The 17,228-nt window shown below is 26.6% G+C and overlaps 1 protein-coding gene across 1 annotated transcript in view; it reads left to right on the top strand.

The window, feature by feature from the left end:
• The window catches only part of LOC100199064 (26S proteasome non-ATPase regulatory subunit 1), an 85,541-nt gene that overhangs the window by 65,278 nt on the left and 3,035 nt on the right, over positions 1–17,228 (top strand). The window contains exons 26-30 of the mRNA XM_065787984.1: positions 408–510; positions 3,703–3,872; positions 4,549–4,722; positions 4,802–5,038; positions 10,046–10,121. Coding sequence (XP_065644056.1) covers positions 408–510; positions 3,703–3,872; positions 4,549–4,722; positions 4,802–5,038; positions 10,046–10,121 — 760 coding nt within the window. The remainder of the gene's footprint in view (positions 1–407; positions 511–3,702; positions 3,873–4,548; positions 4,723–4,801; positions 5,039–10,045; positions 10,122–17,228) is intronic.

The following is a 17,228-nucleotide window of genomic DNA, read 5'->3' as shown; positions in this document are numbered from 1 at the left end:
CCAATTGATAGATCAATTGAGTGAAAAACAACTGGAACACAAGTAGATTTTTGGAATATAAGCACATGCAACATCATTATTCATTATTATTTATCATCCTATTCAAAGAAAAAAGAACAAAGATAATCTAGAAAGATGAGATATAGCCTATGATATGTTACCGGTGAATAGGCTGTCTAGCAGAGGAAGGTGATGTCATTATATTTAACCGGAATTGTGAAGTTGTTGTAGTCATGCTATAAAGCCATTATATTTAATGATCTCCAAAATGATTTTTGTTTCTCATAAAAATTTGTATAAGTATCAAAAAAAGTAAAAGTAATCTTTATTTTTACTCCAAAAGTGTTATTCTTTGACTACTGTGCATTTTAATGACTAGTGTAAGCTTTTTTTTAATTTTTTTTTAGGCAAAACAAATCAGAGAATCTTACGCAACAATAATTGCTGATAAGCATGAAGATAGTATATCTAAGTTTGGTGCTATTCTTGCTCAAGGAATTATTGATGCAGGTTAACAGTTATTATATTTTAAGTTTTTAAATTATGTATTAGTTGTATTATCCATGATTTTTTTTATTTTCATGAAAGTCTAAATAACCTGCAAAACTAGCTCTAGATAACCTTAGTTTGTATTTTCTAAAAAGATTAAAGTTGTTAAAAATAAATCCTGTTTTTTCGCTTTCATGTTTTTTTTATGGACTTTTTGTAGCTTTTTTGAGTTTTTTTATTTTATTTTTATGTATACTTATTTTCATTTTACAAATTTGTTTTGTGTTTTCATTTATTTGTTAGGCATTTTCATTTCTGTGCATGATTTTTTATTTTTCCTTATTTTAACAATTAGAACCAGGGACTTAAAGCAATATGTGTACTGTTATGATCTTCTTAATGAACAGTTATAGCAAAAATATTTTTATCATTTTTTATGCTACCTTAATAAATTAAGTATATATATTTTTATAATTTTATCTTTTTTGCGTGTTAATGTCACAATAGTTTGAAAAATATACATATATATATACATATGAAAAATATATATATATCAGTAACTAAAATTAGCATTTTTCTGTTCCATACATGACTCCTTCTTCAAACTTAATTTGTTCTTTGACAATATTACTAGTGTATACCATTTTAACCATTTTATGTTTACAAAATATTTATTTAGATTTGAATTAAATAAGAGTAAATTGAAGATTGCCAGTTTTATTTTTATTAAAATAATAGAAAAGCATATATGGGTTTCCGGTTATGTTTTTTTGGAAATGCCCTTTTTAACAATGTTATCAAATTTTCTACAAAAGTTTCTAATTAGTTTTGGTATTTTTGCCATTAAAAAAAAAAAAAGATTTGTCTCTTTATCTATATTATGTCTCTGCTCTAGTTTAGAGTTTAAGTTAGAGAGATCAAGTTATGAATTAGTGTATCTTCTCAGATAAGTTGTCAAGAAAGTTAGTTACATTCAGTAATCAGTTTATACTGTCTATAAGAAACCATTGGTACTGAATTCGACTCAATGGATGCAACTTTGCTGAAATGACAAGTCACGCAGTATTGTGAAATGACAAGTCACACAGGGTTGTGTTTTAGTAAGCTTAACAAAAGATAATAGTTTGCTTCAATGCTCAACTTCCAGTTAAAAATTTTTGCATTATAACAGTACTTGTAGCTTGTTTCACATAAGATGATTTAATTTTGGGCACTTGATAGAAGTATTTCATGCAAAATAATTTCAATGAAATAAAATCAGTGACATATAAATTAACTGTTTTACTAAACCCTTTACAAGCACTCAGGCAATTGTCTAGTTATGGTAAAGAAAGCTTCTCCTAACTCTTTATGGCAGAGTAAAAAACAGTAACAAATTTAAAGCATTACATTTTTACATACAAGTATTCAAGTTCCAGGTATCTGGTTTCTGAAAACCAAAATAAAAGTTGTGTTTGAAGGTTTTAAAATCGTATCATCTGAAAGCTATCAAGTTTTAATGAGTTTTTTTATTTATTGCCACGTAGTTAAATAAAATATATTTAATTAACTCAATTTTAAAACATAATCAAATTAAAACTATTTAAAATTTATTTAATAATTATATCATAAAATCAGATGAACAAAAATATGAATATCTATGCAAATATAAAAAAGTTTTAAATAAGTTTAAGTATTTGAAATATAAAAACTTTCCTTGAAATTATTTTTTTTAAAGACGGTCATCATTTAAAAAAAATCATTTCCACTATTTAAAATGTTACTAGAAGAACATGTTGTTTACAAATTGTCATAAAAAGTTTATAACTAGTAAACATGTTTTCTTTTTTTGCAAAAATTACATTTTCAATAAGAAAAAATGATATTTACTACCATACATGTTTATTGTAAACAATGGTTTAAATTTTTTAGAAAAATGGTATTTGAAAGCGGCTGATGCAATTTTATTTAATATCACAGTATAAAAAACATTTTAATTTGGATTTTGTCACATTAGTTTTAATTAAGGAGTTAGCAAAATACAATTGCTGACAATTAGTTATATATTAGTAAAATAAATTGAATTAAAATAGAAACAATTTAGATTTTATCAGATTTTGTTACTAAAAAATTTAATTACATTGTTACAAAATAAATAAAGATCTATATAATATTCAAATAAAGATCTATATAATATTCAAATAAAGATCTATATAATATTCAAATAAAGATCTATATAATATTCAAATAAAGATCTATATAATATTCAAGTAAAGATCTATATAATATTCAAATAAAGATCTATATAATATTCAAATAAAGATCTATATAATATTCAAATAAAGATCTATAATATTCAAAGTGTTGCACAAAATAAATAAAGATCTATATAATATTCAAATAAAGATCTATATAATATTCAAATAAAGATCTATATAATATTCAAATAAAGATCTATATGGTATTCAAATAAAGATCTATATAATATTCAAATAAAGATCTATAATATTCAAAGTGTTGCACAAAATAAATAAAGATCTATATAATATTCAAAGTGTTGCACAATATAAGTGCCACAATAAGAGCCGATTTCATTATAAGTTCCAAATTGGCTGAAAAGTTAATAGATAATAAAACTAAATACGATGGATAGTTTTATAAAATTATCAACCGATACAAAAAGTAGTTAAATATGTTTTACAAACTGAAATAATGCAGAAGATAATAACCTGACCCAGTCAATGTTTTACTCAGTAGATTTGCTTATATCAAAAGTTTACTCTTTTAAAGTTTATTTCTTTTAACATAGCAACTAAACTTTCAATAGCATATAATGTTTAGTCAAGACATCTTGGCAGGTAGATAATTAGGTAAATGTATGTAAATTAAAAATTGATCAATTATATTATGCGTTAAGATAATAAAATTTACAAATAATAACAAAGTAAAATAAAAAATTATACTAAATAAGTGTAAACAGAGATAAGTATAAACAGCAATAAGTAAATCTCTTTATGTAAAAGATTAAGTAATATAATAAGAGAGTGGAAAATTTTTTCATTATTGATTATATTAAATGTATTTGATTTATAAAATAAGAAATTCATAGAAAATTTAAAGTTAAAATAAAATTCATTATACAAATAAACAAAAGTATAAATAAAAATTGCCTAATTATTTTTTTAACAATTTATATTTTATAATTTGACTATTTTTGCTGTCTTTTTTACATAGGTGGCAGGAATGCAACAGTATCTTTTCAATCACGTGCTGGGCAAAATCATATGCCAAGCATTGTTGGAATTTTTGTTTTTTCACAATTTTGGTATTGGTTCCCTCTTTCACATTTCTTGTCACTAGCGTTCACTCCCACATGTCTAATTGGTCTCAATACAAATTTAAAGGTCAGTGTGTTATTGAAACATTTTTGTAAGCATTATGTATAACTTGAAATGTGCACAAAATAAAAATTGTTTGAATGTTATATTGTTTGTATTCTAGTGTTACAAATTTGTAAGCTTATTACTAGAAGTGTTCAAGTAATGAGAAAAAATTACTCAGTTTTTAGTTTTTTTCCAAACAATGAAATATTACATTCATTATTGTGTGATAGTACTATATTAGTATAACAAAACATAACATAGCTCAACTTTTTTTTTTAGCAGTCATTTGATTCTTCAAACACTGCTTTTTCAAATTCTGACTTTTCAAATACTTTAATAAATTTTTTCAAAATACCGTTTTTCTGTTTAATATATTTGACAAAAAATTACTTGATTTTACTTAAGTAATATTAATTTACCTGAGTCGTTTAAACAATTACCTAAGTTAATTGAAACTTGTAATTAAGTTACTTGATTACTTCTAATTCAAAATTAACAGTCAGGTTGCGGTTTCTGAAATTTGATCTGTGTGTGTGTATTTGTATATTTTTTATAATACTTTACTGTTTTATTGTAGTTCTGTTTCTTACTGTACTGTTTTAACGTAAAATGTAAGAAATGTATTACTGTTTAGGAACTAAATATTTTAGTTTGCATTGTATTGATGTATAAACTTCACTATTGTTTTTTTATTTAGATGCCTAAACTCCAACTACGTTCAAATGCTAAACCATCAACATATGCATATCCCGAATTATTACAACCTCCAAAAAAAGAAGAAAAAGAAAAAGTCAGTACAGCTATTTTGTCCATTTCTCATAGAATGAAAGGCCAGTATAGAAAAGGTCGTTTTGAAGAGCCAATGGAACAGGTATAAGTCTTGATAAAATGAAATAAGCATGAAATATTTTCTGCTTCATTAATTTTTTCATTTAAAACTATTAACTTAGGAAAAGAATACTGAAACTAGTTCTAAAGTGGAACCTGGATCTGACAAAGAAAAAGAATCTGCAAATAGTATTGAAAAAGATATAGATGAAACTGATAAAGGTGATAATAAAGAAGGGAAGGATAAAAAAAAAGATGAACCTGATTTTGAGATATTAGAAAATCCAGCTCGTGTTATGCCTGCACAACTTAAAAAGTTGACTATGGCTACAGACTGTCGATATCAGCCATTAAAACCTGTAAGTTTTTTTAAGTTAAAGATTACAGTGTCCAATATTGTCATAGTGATTAATGCTAATATGGTTTATTTTAGTTATTATAATTCTGATATTTCTTTCTTTTATAAAACAGTATATATATGCACTTGTGTTCAGAGTGTGACCTTATTACTTTCTTTCTTTTTAAATTTAGTCCCGCTATCTATTTTTTAATGAGTTACTTACAGCAGTGTGCTAATTAATGTGATCATGGGTTTGCAACACAGAAAACCATTTATACCTTTTAAAACAAAAAAAACACCTTTTAAACAAATAAACACATTTTATTTAAAAAAAAACCATTAATTTAATAATTATTTTATGTGTATCGACCATTATTTTTATTATTTTTATTATTTTTAATTACTCCAGATATTCTTCTTGGCATTTATATTTTATAATTTGACTATTTTTGTTGTCAGATTTTATAAATTTTTTTTACTGTTTTCTTTGATTTTGTTGTCTCAAAACTACACCTGTAACACTGCCTTTATCTTTTGTTTGTATAATTCACATAACTAAGATAGCCACTAAATGCAAGATCTCTTTGTATGTGACTATGCAGTGTTGCAATCATAAAAAATTCTTTATTTTGCACATGTTCACATCAAATCGCACACTACTTTATTATTAAGTAAATCATTTAACAAAACATAAAGGAATGGATATATACTTATTAGGTTCAGGTAGAAAACAATTTTAGAATCTAAAAAAACAAAACATCCTAAACTTAAAGCAAATATGTTAAAGTTATATCCAAAGAATCATATTGGATCATTTTTTCTTTGCTCTCAAAATGACTAAAAACAATTTCTTTTTAAGTTGTAAGCACAGTTGATAATATTTTTGATTTACAAATGTAAATTTTAAATGCTATTTGTATTAAATAGAATTATCAATGACAATAAATAATAACAATGAAAAACAAAAATTGTATAAATTGGGCTGTAAAATAAAGTAAAAATTGGGCAAGATAGGTTGATAACTAATAAAATAAAGAAAGATTGTTATAGATTGTTGTTTTAGATTGTTGTTTAAATAATATATAAATAATATAATTAAGAAATAGTTCGTTGTTTTAGATTGTTGTTTCTAGATTTTCAGCCTCCAATATCAATATACCAATATCAATCTCAATATCAATCTCAATACCAATATCAATCTCAATACCAATATCAATCAATCAATCAATATACCAATAGGTGTTGTATATAATATCAATACATTGATATTATATACAACACCTGCAATCTAAACTTTCAATTCGAACCAGCTCATAACATTAATTTTGTAAATTTCTCTCAGTAAAAAGTTGAAAGATGTCTAGAATCTGATTGTAAATATGTTTTAGCTAACATTAAGAAAGTCTGGAAAAGCAGGGTTTAATAAATCGCTGAAACTTTTATAAGTAGACAAGCTGTAATTCAATCTAGAGGATGATGAATAAAGCCTTTGGTAAAGATTTAACAAATCAGAGAGAGTTTAAAGTTAAACTTTTAAAAAGTCTTGACAAAAGTCTTGAAAAGAGTTGGCATACCAAATTTGAAGAACATAGTTATAGCTGATAAAAAATGATTTGACAAGGATAACTTTAAAGATTTGGAGTTTTTGTAAGATCAAAAATAGGGTGTAGTGAAATTTTTTTCCCCACAGATTTGCTTAGCCTGGTTAAAAGTTGAAATCAGAACTTCTCGTTTAAGAAGCAAATGCTCTACGGCATACCGCTACATACTACTATCTACATACTAGAAAATTTAGGTGTTAAGACAATAATATTTTGAAAGTTTTTTTAAAAGAAGTTTTACTTAAATGTGGTTGAGCTTTTCACAGGCAACACTCACGCTAGAAACATATATTTATAGTCATATATCATAACTTTCAACTAAATCAACACCCAGACTGATTGAAATTTTAAACAAATATGTTCAATAACCTGAATAAATGATATAAAAACCAAAATATTGTTAATTTAAAAAATTTTGGGACACCTCAAAACAACACAAAAAACAAAAATTTTTGTTCTAGCATTTATGATAACCATTCTGAAATTTCCAATGCCTAAGTTACTTAAAATTTTTTTTATAAGTAACTTAGGCATTGGAAATTTTGTTTCTTGCTTTTTTTAAATGCTGTTTTAACAGCATTTTTAAAAAGTAAAATATATATATCGATTGATGTTTAATGTTGTATTACAATAATAATACAAAACTCTATTTTGGTTAAGAGTGCTCAATAATAAAGAAAATAAACAACTTTCTAAATAGAGCGGTATATATATATATATATTTTTTTTTTATTAACATAGAAAAAAAAAATAACATTTCATGGAAATATAAGTTTCATGCCTATATGGTAATAATCCATGTACTATATTAAAAACCAACAAAAAAGCGTTAAGAAAATTACAAAATACAGTGGAGCAAAATCTGACGTCTCTATGGAGACAAATCAAGAAAACGTCATTGAAAAATTATTTATAAATAATCTAATCACTAGTATCATAAAAATCAGCTAATCACCAGTATCATAAAATTCCTTTCTTACTTCCTTCTCTCGTTTTATGATACGTTTTATGATACTGGTGATTAACTGATTTATTTATAATTTTTCTTTTATGTTTTCTTGTTTTGTCTCCATAAAGATGTCATATGTTGCTCCACTGTATTTTGTAATTTTATTAACATTTTTTGTTTGTTTTTTACATGGCTAATGATTGCCATATAGGCATGAAACTTATAGTTCAATAAAAAGTTGTTTTTTCTCTATGTAAAAATATATATATATATGTATATATATATGTGTATATATATATATATATATATATATATATATATATATATATATATATATATATATATATATATATATATATATATATATATATATATATATACACGAATGGGATTAAACTTGCATAACTTATAAAATACAAAAGAAAAAAAATTTATGCCCACTTTGCACATATTTTCCTATTTTTCAGTGTAAAAGTAGGAAAGCTGTTTGTTTGCAATATTTTCTTTAGAACCAGGGTTTTCGGAGTTTTTTAATCTTTTTGAAGGGTAATTAAATCTTTTTAAATAATTATTTAATCCTTTTAAAAAGTAGTTTAATCATTTTGATCAAAAACACTTATTTATAAATTAATGCAGGAAGATAGTAATATTCAAAAAGAACATTCAGAAAACATAAATTTGACATATAATATTGAAGAGATAAAAATGCCAAATTTGCCAACGGTTGCTAGAAAGTAAATAATAATACAATTACAGATGCACAATAGAGACTTATTATAAGAAAGTTTGAAGACCATAAAAGACCAAAGCAAATATCCGAAGAGCTCAAAATAAATGTTAAAACTGTTATGTCAATTATACATCTTTTTAAAAAAATTGGTTGGATAGCCTGTTTACAATCAAGAAGAGGTCCTCAACAAAAGTTCTATGGTGCGCATATTGAATTCATTAAAGATAAAATTGATCCGGTTGTTCAATAATTCTTAAGAAATTAAAAGAAAATTCATGTTGACAAAAATGGTAATGTATCTTTAACAACTATAAACAAAGCCATTTCACAATATAATTCTTTATATAATATAATTTCACAATATTATTCTTTTAACTGTTGTCAGCTTATTCCCGCTGCAATTGATACAGAGTCTAATATTGAAGCGCGTTATAATTATTGTTGTGAGTATTTAGCTCTTAATGATGAAAATATAGTTTTTTTGGATGATTTTGGTGTAAGTAAATCGACTAGAAACAAATATGGAAGATGTGAAGTAAATACAACACAGCAAAAGGTGGTCAGAACTATACAATTAAAAAATCAAGTAGTTTTGGCCACAGTTTCAAAATCAAGAATTTTATGTTATCAAACGAAGGATGGCGCTTACAATATAGTCTTTTTTGTCTTTTTTAAATACCCTAATGATGGTCTTAATAAATGATGGATTTATAAACACAATTTTAATTATGGATAACTGTTCTATTTATAAAGGTGATGATGTTCGGAGAGTTATAGAATCACAAGATTTTTATTTGTTGTTTACACCACCATATAGCCAAAATTAAATCCTATTGAGGAGGTGTTTTCCAAATGGAAAAATATAATCAAATCTAAAAATCAGAATACCAACAAAGATTTAATAGCATCTATTTCAAATGGAGTTGATGGCATTACAACAAATGATTGTATTGATTTTTTTAATCATGCCAAGGAGTAGGCTGTTAAATATTTGAAAATAAAGTTTTTAGTTAAAAAATTTTATTCAAGTGTAATTTTATATTTTGTTGATTTTAATATAAATTTGGTAAATAGAAATCATTTTCTCACAAAACATAACATTTAACTTAATTATCTTTCTGAGATTAAGTTACTTTTTAAAAGGATTAAATTACTTTTTAAAAGGGTTAAATAATTATTTAAAAAGATTTAATTACCCTTCAAAAAGATTTAAAAAAACTCAGTAAACCCTGTAAGAAAAGCATGTTGAGTTATTAATTTCATTATTTTTAAACATTCTCGTATGCTACTTGATCAACAACATTTTTTATGTTTGAACAATTTTATGTTGGTTCTAATTGATGCAAAATTAACATCTTAAATTCATTTAGAAACAATTCTTTATTTTTCTGTTTTTGTTTTTTTTTTTTCCAGAATTCCAGAAGTTATTAAATTAGGTGGAACTAATATTATTTTTATAATTTTTAAGTTTTGTGATAGAAGCTATATAATTACCTTTTTTTTTTTAGTAAAATTTGTAATTGAGTTTAAACACCTGCTCACCAATTTAAGTATAAAATATCATAATGTAAAAAATGTAAAAAAAGAAAAAAACATTTCATAGTTTTTTAAAATATTGTTTAATCTATTGACTGTTCCAGTAGCTTTAAAATTTTCAGGATTTTCTATAATTTTTCATGTCAAAGGTATTGTGATTGCTCCTTATTAAATTAATTATAATTCTTTATTAAAATTACTTCCTCATAGGTTTCTGTAGGAGGAATCATTATTATGAAAGACACAAAGAAGAATGAAGCTGAAGATTTAATTGAACCTTTACCTGGTGTGTTTTTTTTGTTGTTTTTGTTGTTTTGACATTTTCTTTGATATGATATTTTAAATTATTGATTTTTGCTTCTAAAAGTTGTTTCTGTGTGTATATACATATATCCACACACACACATACACACACACGCACGCACAAACACACACAAATATATATACACTCAAACCTCTTTTTATGCGATCCTTTTTTATGCAATACTTTATTTGTGCGTTTTGTTTTATGCGATTTTTTTTGTGCGATCTCATATAGTTTAATTTTTGAACGCGCAATAATTTCAATCTCAACGATTAAAATCTGTAATATGTATGTACATATGTCATTATATAGTTACTGTTATGAACATGCAACCACAAATTGCGTTACAACGTTAACTTTTAAATATTTTTTATATAAGAGTTGAATTGAATTTTTGTGTAGCAATGCAAAGAGTAAAATTTTTTTTATGCGGTTAGATGCGGACCGCATAAAAAAAATGTTTTTAATATTGTTTCGAAAACTATTTTTTATAGGCACTCCTGAAGTTTTATGTGATTTTTTTTTTCTGCGTTTTCTTTTATGCGGCCCTATCTACCGCACAAAAAGAGGTTTGAGTGTGTATATGTATAATATATGTATGTATATACATGCATATATATATACATACATATATATATATATATATATATATATATATATATATATATATATATATATATATATATATATATATATATATATATATATATATATACATATATATATATATATATATATATATACATATATATATATGTATTTATATTTTTATACTAGAGTGTTTCAGCTGCCTGATGATTTTTAAATAAGTAGCAAGTCTAACTTTTTTTTTGATGAGGAGGTTCTTTCTAACTAAGCAAAATTTTGGCTTCATATAAAATTGTTTAGTGGTAGCAAAGTTTAAAAGTTTTTAACAAAATCGGCTACACCAAACAAAATAAAAGTAATTGCTGCACAGTCTACTTAAAAATTTTAAGTATAGTATATTGTTGGATACAAAGAAATACTACATAAATCATTTTATTCAATTTTGTTGTATAGGCTGGTTTAGCCCTTAACCAACCATATTTCTGTTTTTTTCTTCAATTTGCACAATGTTCTGGAGTTTTGTTTTTATTGCTGTTGCCATAAAGTAATTACTAAGTTTTACTCAGCTCAGTAGTTACTTTTATAATCAATAGTTTACTACATTAGGAAGTTTCTCAATAATTTTATCCTGGTAGCAGGTGTGTGCACACACTTAATTTTGTCTAAATGATTTAAGGAAAAAAAGATGCAAACATAACAAATATTTATGAGACTTGGTCATAAAGTAAAATTTTATATTATGCTGAACAGAAAATAGATTCAAAAATCAATCAAAAAATAAGTTTACATTATATACGTTTACAAGAAATACCACTACTCAATAATTTGTACTATAAGTTATTGAATCAAATAAAAAACTAAGAGCAGTATATGTGATCTTGTTCCTAAAAGCTGTTTGAATAACTTTAGGTGGTTTTAGAATATAATATAGTATAAACACAGTTGTGTTTTTTGTTTCTGTTTGTTTTTGTGTGTCTTGCAAATATGCTGCCTAATTTTATAACTGCACCCATGTTTATTTGCGCTATGATCAAATTCTTGTCAACCGTCATCGTTCTGTCTCTTTCAAGACCTTGTTATAACATCCTGTTAATTAATAATTTTTTTTTCTTCATGGGTTTTCTTCATTTTCTTCATTTTTGTTCAGCTTTTTTTATGTCATGATACTTTATGTTCATAAGGCTACGCCCAAGGTCAACTTTTTTTGGTAAAGTATGCAAGAAAACATAGAAGTACCTGACAAGCAGTTTAGTTCCTGGTATATTTTTGTCAATATCAAGAGGGAATAGTTTCCAGTATGAATTATGATAGATCTTTTGATTTTTCCATTTTTTTTGCCTAAATTGTCAGTACTTTAATGTTTATGAACTATTTAAAAGTAAATTTGAAATGAGTTATTTATGTGCTTGTAAAATGGATAATAAAAATTTAAATTTCAGATAACACTATTGATCAGGTTGTTCTAACTGTTTCTTTCATTCCAGTATGTTCACACAGGCATTTGCAAATATTTTTTTCCCGATTATAGTCAAATGTTAAAAAGAGTCAATCTTGAAACTTCAATCAAAGTATGCTACTTCTAAATGTTGTACAATTTTTTTGTTGAAATTTTCAGGTTTTTACAATTATTTATAAACTAAACCCTCTTAAAATTACTTCTTTTCATGGAAACATTCAAAACAATTGTATTATTTATTAGTAATATTTTGAGACCACTAAATGGTATTATTTATTTATTAGTAATATTTCAAGACCACTAAGTAGTGTTATCATTAGAATATTAATCTAAACACATTGGTTTCCAAAACCCAGATGGTTATAGATTAACAAATCTGTAACCACCTGGTTATAGATATATAGGTTGAGAATGTATGAGTTCACAAATTTTTGTAAAATTAAAAATCCAGAATCTGTTTTTTCATTGAAACCTATTTCCTTGTTAGCCGCAGATGACATTTCAAGAACTAAACAATAGCATAGTATTTTTACTGTTCATCTTTAAAAACTTCATAAATGGACTATCCTATCAGTTTTTAATGTGATTGAAACCAAATCTTTTGTTGGTCCTCACTGACAAGATGAGAGAATTTAATTTCTGTTGCATTTCTTTTATTGCTCTAAGCTGGAGCAAGTAATTTCAAACTATTTTTTTTAAAAGATTTTTTCTTGAGGCAAGACAAGACACTGAAGACATTAGCTGTTTCGTTGTTAGTCATTGCAACTTCACATGAAAGAGATCAGATATGTTATTTTTAGATTAAATGAATTATTAAATATTAACTAATTTAAGTTTTTCTAGTTATAACATAAAAACAATAATCATAAGAATTTATTTATTTGTTACGACTGGAAATACCATGTAAGATAACAAAATTGAAATAAAGTTAGAAATAGTTGTTTTAAACGTGAGTCTTTTGAAGTATATTTTGTAATTATTTGGTAGCAGAACCCATAAAAGTATCCAAATAGTAAATGAGAGACTACTGTTGATGTAAACTTCATATTTACAGGAACAGTGTAAACATCGTCCATTACATTCCAGTCAGGTTTTTGCAAGCACGTTTGATAAATTCTTTAAAAGATTTGTATGATTTAATATTACCTGCGTCATCTGACATAGAAGGAAAAGTTTATCTCCTTAGAGATATAGAAGAACTGATGCTCGCACTTTGTAAATAAGTTAGAGTTTTAAACCGGAAGGTTTTGTAAAATTCTGGGGAAAAATTATTTCGAAAGGATATTGATAACGAGAAATTAACTTTTTTTTGTACCAAAATAACAAGATATTTAAAATTGCTAATGTTCATTTTGCGAGTGCTCATTTCAAAATATAGCATACTCTTTTACTTTTTTCAGTACTATTTTATTTTTTTATTTATTTTTTTGCAAAACAAGCGTTTTGGCTAAAAGGCATTTCAAGTTCCATTCTGAAAATTTGTTTAATAAATGGGTAGAATTGTAAAAATTAAACGTCTTTATGTGCCAAAATGTTTGTAATTAAATGTTACTTTCAGTATCACTAAATATTAACAATATAAAAATTTGCTTTTTGAAACAATGATAAAAAAAAATTTATGTCTAAATAAATTCTTTTGCAACAGTAACTTGCGAAAAAGTGTATTTCTGAGAAAAAATTTTGAAATACTTCATTTTAGATGTGTTTAATTTTGTTTTATGAACCAAAAATGCGTAATTTACTCTGAAACTAAGTACTATTAATTTATTGATAAGTGCCAAATGCATATACAAATTTTTATAAATACATAACGGTATTCATAATATATACTTCTAAAATGTAACTTAACAAACAAGAATAAAGTAATGTAAATAACATGAATAACGCTAAAGAAAATTTAAATCAACTGAAAAGGAGATGGATGGTATAACCCTTCCCCCCTCCTTTTCCCTGTCTATTTGTACCTGATTTGATGATTGCTATTTTTTTTTTTTTTTTTTTTGAGTTATATTTAAAATACATCAAGTGTTGTAATATATATATATATATATATATATATATATATAATATATATATATATATATATATATATATATATATAACCCTCGGAATTAGGGTCGGCATTCGGCAATGCCGACCTGAAAGTGTTTGAAGTCGTATATATATGTATATATATATATATATATATGTATATATATATATATATATATATATATATATATATATATATATATATATATATATATATATATATATATATGTATATATACAGTATTGGACAAAACATTTGCAACCAACATCGAACAATGCTAAAAAGTGTTCCTAATTTTACATGTCTTAAAAGCAAAACAAACTATATACCACAGCAAACAGTTCAGGAGTCTGGAGTCATAGCATGCCGAGACATGAGCAATCAGCTGACAGGTGACAGCACACAGGCAGAATTTTGTTGACAAGTGCCATTTTGCAGCGGACAAAACAAGTGCAACTTTTTTGGTTTGTTTCATTTTCTTAAGTCTAGTCTATGACAATGTCATGGAAGTTTTTTAATAATTAAAGGAAGTATCTAGAAGTTTCCAGAAGCATGCAAAAGCTTCCAGAAGAAGCATAGGGAGCATCCAGTAGCAATCAGAAATATCCAGAAACATTCAGAAGCATCCTGAAGCTTCCAGAAGCATCGAAAAGAAGCATCTAGAATCTTCCAGAACAGGTTCACACAGGTTCATTTTACTATATAAGACACATGTAAATCGACATGTAATTCAGTCAGTATATGGAAGTCAATCAGTCAGTATTATCAAGACAGTTTATCGAAGTAAGTTTTATCAAAGTGTTTTATCAAAGAACATCAATACAAGAGATGAAATACAACAAGTGTTTCATTACATCAATACAGTCCACATCCAACCAAGAAGTTGTGTTTCACAGAGCATTATTGTATCATCACAAGGTAAATGTAACATGGTAAGCCTTGAGAAGCATGATTATTTATTTTTATTATTTTTATGACTTCAAGTGCAAAAATGGCTCCCGACAGTCTTGGATTGGAACTAAGAAAAAAAATATTGGCGATTACGTAAGTGGAATGTCACAAAAAAGTATTTGTGATAAATATTGCGTGAAAAATGGACCGTATCATGACTATGTTCCAAATATCGGGGAAGTTGGCAGCAGATAAAAAAGGTGGAAGACCGCGTTCCACCACTTCTAGAGAGGATTCTATGATCGTCAGATCCGTCAAGAAGGATATCATCAGTCGTTATACAAAAGCAATTAGAGCTGCCTGTATCGGACCGAACAATCAGACGACGTGCTGTTGAGGCCGGATTGTTTTCTCGACGCCCTGCAAAGAAACCGTTGATTTCACTAAAAAACCAGAAGAAAAGACTCCTGTTTGCTACGTTTCATATGGACTGGAATGTGCAGAAATGGCGAACTGTCCTGTTCAGTGATGAATCAAAGTTCAACATCATTGGGAACGATGGCATTTGCTATGTACTTCGACCGGCAGGAAAACGCCTCAATTTACGTTACTGCCATAAGACCGTGAAGCATGGTGGAGGCAATGTAATGGTCTGGGGGTGTTTTTCTGCTAACGGTCTAGGTCCAATACATTGAAACATTAGAATAATGGACCGTTTCATGTATAAAAATATCCTGAAAGATGTTATGTTACCTCATGCTGAATGGAATATGCCAATAAAATTGGTTTTTCAGCAAGACAACGATCCGAAACACACTGCAAAAGTAGTCAAGCTATGGTTTCAAGACAACCACCTATTGGTGATGGATTGGCCGCCTCAATCTCCGGATCTCAACCCTATCGAGAACCTGTGGGAGATTGTCAACCGCAGAATTAATCGTGAAGGTGTTTGTAATAAGGATCAACTGTTTGAACAAATCCAAAAGGCCTGGGCAGCGATTCCACAAAGTTTCATTGATCACCTGATCGAATCTATGCCTCGAAGATGCAAAGCTGTGATCGACAACAAAGGATTCGCCACGAAATATTGATAGCAAAATACAGCATGGTCAATATTTTGTCGAGTTGCACTTGTTTTGTCCAGAAGGAAATCAACTTTTTTTAACACTTTTGATTAATTTATTAATTTTCGTGTACAAATAATGAACTTTGTGATGAATAAAACTTTGTCTCCAAATTTGTGATGAATAGAACTTTGTCTCCAAATAGTTACATAGTTATTTCTCTAAATTGAAAAAATGCAGCACTTTTATATAAAGAAACTAAATTAGCATTATTTGGTTGCACTCGTTTTGTCCGATACTGTATGTATATATATATATGTGTATATATATATATATATATATATATATATATATATATATATATATATATATATATATATATATATATATATATATATATATATATATATATATATATATATATATATATATATATATATATATACTAGGGTCAATCAAAAAGTTCATATAATCAATTTTTTTGCTTTGCTTCAAAATAATCTCATTTAAATCTGTTTTCAGTTTTTCCAGTTGCTGTTGCATTTGATCATGTGAATGTGACCTTAAGTTTGTCTCCATGGCTTCTTGAACCTCTTCCTTTGTCTGAAAATCCAAATCCTTGCGATAAAATTCAAATGAAGAGAAAGCATGTCTGTCCAACAAGTTAAAGTCGGAGCTATATGAAGGTTGAATGACACGGGTGACTTTTTTCTCAGCAAGAAAGTCTCTGACTGCAGCAGGCACGTGTGGCCTGGCATCATCGTGCTGAAGGAGCATTGTGTTCCATGTTACTCTTTTCAAGCCTTTGTTGACAAAATTAGAATGCATATTTGTTAGGAAAAGCATGTACACTACTGAATTGACTGATTGTCCATTTGAAAGTACCTCAACATAGGCCTTGCCATCAAATGAGATAGCGCAAATTGCCATAATTTTTGCATCAAATTGTGATCTCCTGATACGTTTCAGAGCTTCTTCACCCTTTGAAATTCATGCGCGATTACTGCGTTTGCACCCGATTGAACTGTGATAAATCCACTTCTCATCCACAACAATTA

This window comes from Hydra vulgaris, chromosome 01, assembly GCF_038396675.1.
Source record: "Hydra vulgaris chromosome 01, alternate assembly HydraT2T_AEP".
In the NCBI taxonomy this organism is placed as follows: domain Eukaryota; kingdom Metazoa; phylum Cnidaria; class Hydrozoa; order Anthoathecata; family Hydridae; genus Hydra; species Hydra vulgaris.
The sequence above is the reverse complement of the archived record's forward strand: the minus strand, read 5'-3'. Positions and strand labels throughout refer to the sequence as shown.